This window comes from Cucurbita moschata, unplaced genomic scaffold, assembly GCF_002738365.1.
Source record: "Cucurbita moschata cultivar Rifu unplaced genomic scaffold, Cmos_1.0 Cmo_Scf00031, whole genome shotgun sequence".
Taxonomy (NCBI): domain Eukaryota; kingdom Viridiplantae; phylum Streptophyta; class Magnoliopsida; order Cucurbitales; family Cucurbitaceae; genus Cucurbita; species Cucurbita moschata.
In genome coordinates, this window is record NW_019268547.1 from 1,078,850 (window position 1) to 1,084,549 (window position 5,700).

Consider the following 5,700-nt stretch of genomic DNA (forward strand, 5'->3'; position numbering starts at 1 on the left):
ATAGCATGTATTTGTGGTGCAATACAGATCTTCGTTCTTTATGTACTATAAGGTACTATGCTTTCATAATATGTCACATTCATCAATAGCATATCAAGTAAACATGACAATCCATAATATGACACTTCTCATCCTAGTAGCACGTCATAACATTTAAGCAAACATAACAATTACAAGGTGCAACGCATGTAAAGACCACAAGACACGTGCCGCTCATGCTTCAAACACTTCATCCAAACCCAAACAATAATGAAGTCACTTACCCAGGTAGCTTAAGTTGGAGGATCCTTTAGAATTTTGAAAACATTTTAGAATTTTTACAAGGGTATATTGGTCATTTACCTTTGGTTTAAATCATTAACATATCCCAATAGCCTTGTAACTTATAATCCTTCTAAACCATGACACAAGGCTCCTCATCAAATTTCATTACATTTAGAGATCACTTTGGTCATAAGTACATAATTTTAGGGGTATTTTGGTCATTTTACGTCTACAGTTGAGTTGGGGTTCAGTAAAATCAACATTAATGTAAACACTAAAGCTAGAAAACCTTACTCAGTCTTCATTCCAACATTCTCACTTTCTATGATTGCTTCAGTAATTTAGTCAATTCCATACATTATAAAAAATACTCGATTAAATTTATTTAATAAAAGAAATACTCAATTCCTCATGTTAATGTCAAACGATATAAAAATGTTGATAGAAATATCGATAGGTTAAAATCTTGGCGCTCGATGATTGACGTATAAAAACCACGAAAATTTCACAAGTTTTCAAGCACAATTATTTAAGTCCAAAGAGACAGGGAGACCAAACATCACATTCTGCTCAAAGTTCTCCAACAAGACAGCCCAAATTCAAACATGTCCCAAAAAAACAGCCACCCAATCCCACCAACCCATTTCGTTACAAATCAAAGCCAACATAAACAACAGCCAGCACCCTCATCTCCCCAATCCAGTAGCTCAAGCATCAGCAAATCTGCACAATACAACAAATTATGAAACGATCCTTAGCGATGACCAATACGAGAAAACACGATCACAGAGGTCGGAAAATCTTACCCTAGCTCGGAAAGCTTCTGGTGAGCTTCAGCATAATCAGCAAAGAAAGCATCCTCATCCTGTGAAATGTGAACAGAACCATTGATCATCAGCAAAGATAGTCCCTTTGTGTACAATCATAAATCCTATTGATCCCGAGATCGTAAACCGTACCGCAGCGTATTTCTCGACAAGGGGACGGAAGACGGGATCGCTAAGGAGTGCCTTGTCTGATACTAACTGCAGAAGACCTTCCTTCTCTCCGGCCAAGAGTTCCCTGTTGAAACCAATGGATCTTTTAATATTACATCACATCATCAATAAACTATCATAGTATATTACATCACATCATCAATAAACTATCATAGTATAAATGGTTCTAACTCACTTGAAGTATGAATTGTCGAAAATGAGAGGGTTTGAAGTCCACGGCCCCTCGAAACCGGATCGTTCCTTGTGTGCTCTACCCTGTCGAGTTAAATCAACATCATCTATAAAAACTCGAACTACTTGACTATAGTGAATTTAGCTTCATTGATTCATTATTTAACACTTCTTATTACTTATGTTGTTAAAAACCTTGAGGGCAAGGCCGAAAGGAAAAAGTCTAAAGAGAACAATGTCAACTAGGAATAGGTTTGGGCGTTACAAATGTTATTAGAGCCAGACACCAGGCGATGTGCCAGCGAGGAGGCTGAACCACAAAGGGGGTGGACACGAGGCGGTGTGCCAACCAAAAGACACTAGAGCCCGAAGGGAGTGGATTGGGGGGTCCCACATCGATTAGAGAAAGGAATGAGTGCCAGTGAGGACGCTGGTCCTCAAGGGAGGGTGGACTGTGAGATCCCACATAGGTTGGAGAGGGGAACGTAATATTGTTTATAAGGATGTGGAAACCTCTCTCTAACAGACATGTTTTAAAACCTTGAGGGGAAGTCCGGAAGGGAAAAGCCTAAAGATGAGAATATCTGCTAGTAGTAGACTTGAGTCGTTACATATACACATGGGGTGAAGCTCAAGATTCAAATTTAAACATACTTATAAGGAAGAGATGGAACGAACCAGTGTGTGACCGCCGGAGAGGGCGACAATGTCCTGGTCGGAAAGGCCCATGGTGTAGAAAACATCCCTCAGGTGATCAGAGCCTGAACAGAACACAACTCATCAGTTCATTTTCTAGCTCAGAATATGAAAAGAACAAGATTGTCATGGAGACCAACCCTTGGTAGCATCAGGCAAGCGACCTTCCGGGGGTGGCTCAGGCTTGTCCTGAAGAACAGAGACCAACAATTTTCAATGTCTGATCATTTTGTAAGTTAATAAAGGGTTAAACTAAGATTAGTCTTCTTTACTGACCTCTCTACCAGGGTGAAAAGTAATCTCAGGCCCTCCAGTAATCTCAACAGCAACAACACCAGCCAACTATAACAAAACAAACCCACAAACCCACAAACCCACAAACCCAAAAAGTTAAACGATGTGAGATCCCATGTCGATTGGGGAGGAGAACGAAACATTCTTTATAAGAGTGTAAAAACCTCTATCTAGTAGACGCATTTTAAAAACCTTGAGGGAAAGCTCGAAAGAGAAAATCCAAAGAAGACAATATCTACTAACGGTGGGCTTGAGTTGTTACAAATGATATCTGTTAAAGATCACGTATTTGTTTAGATTGCTGTCAGTTAGTATCTAATTAAATCTCCGTTAGGAGTTAGATACAGTTTTTTATTTGATTTAGTTTTGATTTGATTAGATTTTATTTTGATTTGTTTACTGGTTTGTTACCGAATTTTCTGCAGATTTTTAGGTAGATTTTCTGAATATCTTTTGTATTCTCTGTATAAATATGGAGCATTCTTGCTCTTCATAATTCAATCATCTCATCTACCATTCAATAAATCTCTCTTTCACTAACAATATCAACCAGACACCGGGCGATGTGACAGTGAGGAGGCTAAGCCCCAAAGGGGGTGAACATGAAGTGGTGTACCAGCAAAGACGTTGTACTCCGAAGGTGGTGGATTGGAGGTCCCATATTGGTTGGAGAAAGGAACGAGTGCCAGTGAGGCTACTGGCCCCAAAGGGAGTGGATTGTGAGATCCCACATCAGTTGGAGAGGAGAACGAAACATTTTTTATAAAGATGTGGAAACATATCCCTAGTAAACACGTTTTAAAAACCTTGAAGGGAAGCTCAAAGATGATAATATCTCGTTTGGATTGTTACAATTGGTATAGAGTCAAACACCAGACAATGTGCTAGCAAAGAGGCTAAGCCCCAAAGGGAATGGACACGAGGCAGTATGCGAGGAAAGAGCCCTAAACGGGATGGATTGGAGGAGCATTCGTTATAAGGGTGTGAAAACTCCTCCCTAGTGTGTCAGCAAGGAGCTCCAAAGGGGTAGATTGGGGGACCCAACATCGATTGGAGAACGAAATGAGTGTGAATGAGGACACGGGATCCCAAAGAGGTGAATTATGAGATCTCACATCGATTGAAACATACTTTATGAAGGTGGAAAAACCTTAAAACGGACAAACTTAAAGAGAACAATATCGACTAGTGGTAGACTTAAACATTGCAGACAATCAAAACAAAACAAATCCCAAAGACAGATATGATCAAACAAACTAATCACCTGGTAAAAGTCAGCATATGAAAGGATTGGGAACTGTTCCTTGATGGGCTCCAAGAGCCTAACAGCAATGTCAAGGCCATTATTGGCGCCATGAGCGAGCTCATTAGGGAACCTAATAGTTCCAAACGGACCACCAGTCCTAGATTTCTTATCAAAGGTTCCAGCAGAGTGCCATCTAAAATAAACCCCACAAGAACAAGCAAATCCCTAAACAATCGCTCACAAACAACAAAAACAAAAGGGAAATCAAAGAACAAGAAGAACATACGCAAGACGAAGAATCAAAGGAGCACAATTCTTCTCAGCAATGAATCCCCTGAGTTTCCTCTTCGCCTTTTCAATGGCTTTCTGATACTCCTCACTCACAGATGGGTAGCACTTTACCATGATGATGACACTAAAGCCCAACGAATCAATACCCACAAACCAAAAACAGCTAAAATTCACTTAGAAACTGATATCAATACCAAATTTGAATGAAATTGAAGCGAACCCACAATCAAAAATCAGAAAAAAAGAATACCTTGGAAGAAATGGACAAAGAAGAGGCGATTCGGGCACGAGTCGAACACAAGCAGCTTATAGGGAGGCAGGGATATAAATAATGGCAGTAGAGAAAACAAGAGAGTTCTGGAGGGTGAGTTCTGGCCGTCGGATATTGGAGTTACCTGAAATTGGACGGTCAGGATTGGATTTAGAAACAAAGGCGGTGACTAGGATTTATTTTTGTGGATTTATTCGGAGAAAAAACCGGACCAAAAGAAATGTAATGGACCGGCGAATAAGGAAATGACGAATGTACCCTTCTTCGGACAGTTATTGAGTTGTCCTTATTAGACATTCGTTCTCTGATTTCCACGTGCCCCAAAACATGTTTTTTTTTTTTTGTAAAAAATATTACCTTAAAACTTTTTAAAAATATTTAATTTTAAAGACAAATAGCTAATACTTTATTTTAAAATTACCATTTTTTTTATAGTATTTCAAATATACCCTTCAATTTTTTAATATATGGACAAAAAAAAATTATTACAATCAAATATATGAACAAAAAAAATGTATATCAACACCTCATAGATTATCTCTGAACATTTTAACAGTACTTTTAAATATTTTTTAAATTTGAGAGGGTATTTTTTAATTTTATTAAAAAGTTAAAAAGTGTTTTAAATTTCTTTTTTTAATTTATAGATATTTTTGAAAATTTTAAAAAGATTAATAATGAAAATTTTGAAAAATTTAAAAGTATGTTTTATACATTTTTTAAAGTTACTAGAATTTTTTAAAGTTTAAATAAAATATTAGTCGTTCCCCTTTAATTTGTATTTTTTAGATTTTTTTTATAATTTAAATATATAACAGTGGTTGTATAATTGCATTATTTCTTTTCATAATAATAATATATTTTAAAATGATGTTATTTGAATTTTTTAATCTTAGTATGAAATTAATAAATTATTTCTTTGGAAGAAATTTGTTCTTAAATATTAAATTATAATGCATAAATAATAAATTATAAATTTTGTTAATAGTGATATAATAAATATCTAAATTTGAAACATTATCCATTAATTCTCAATTTTATATTTAATAGACCGTTTTTTAAATTAAAATTATAATGACTTATTTTATTATATATAATATTTAAATTTTTATAAATAAAAATAATTGGTTATTGAAGAACTTGGAACACTTAAAAAATTTCCAAAATTAGTGTTATAATTATTCATCGATTTATTTATTTATTATTATTTTTTTGTGCATGTGAACACGAGTTGATCCAAAGATTCCATTAGTGGGAAATGATAACATCACTTAGTCAATTTTGTTATGTTCTATCACCCTCGAATTTGATTGGCTGTGCGACTTATTAGCCAATCAGAATGAGGCACGTCATAAATCGTTAAAAGTATTTCCATATTCGTCGTAAATTTGGCTGAATTCTTTTTCTTTTTTCAAATGTAAAATAATTATACAATAATAAAGTAATAATGACCTGTCATAAATTTATTT

General features: G+C 35.6%; 1 protein-coding gene across 1 annotated transcript; it reads right to left on the minus strand.

The window, feature by feature from the left end:
• Positions 1-750: 750 nt before the first annotated feature.
• On the minus strand, positions 751-4,306 carry LOC111464664 (L-ascorbate peroxidase, cytosolic). Its single transcript, XM_023108884.1, has 10 exons — positions 4,211-4,306; positions 3,956-4,084; positions 3,688-3,862; positions 2,406-2,471; positions 2,270-2,318; positions 2,112-2,194; positions 1,438-1,517; positions 1,224-1,326; positions 1,071-1,129; positions 751-987 (listed from the first exon to the last, which is right to left on the minus strand). Exons 2-10 carry the CDS (start codon positions 4,072-4,074, stop codon positions 972-974), a joined length of 750 nt encoding a protein of 249 aa, XP_022964652.1. The 5' UTR covers positions 4,075-4,084; positions 4,211-4,306; the 3' UTR covers positions 751-971.
• Between the last annotated feature and the right edge of the window lie 1,394 nt (positions 4,307-5,700).

Excerpts from the sequence above, each read along its gene's own strand:
- LOC111464664 (XM_023108884.1), bottom strand. The coding sequence starts at position 4,074 with ATGGTAAAGTGCTACCCATCTGTGAGTGAGGAGTATCAGAAAGCCATT. Across the intron at positions 3,863-3,955 it reads CCTTTGATTCTTCGTCTTGC|ATGGCACTCTGCTGGAACCT; the intron begins GTATGTTCTTCT and ends GGTTTATTTTAG. Across the intron at positions 1,327-1,437 it reads TTCGACAATTCATACTTCAA|GGAACTCTTGGCCGGAGAGA; the intron begins GTGAGTTAGAAC and ends TGGTTTCAACAG.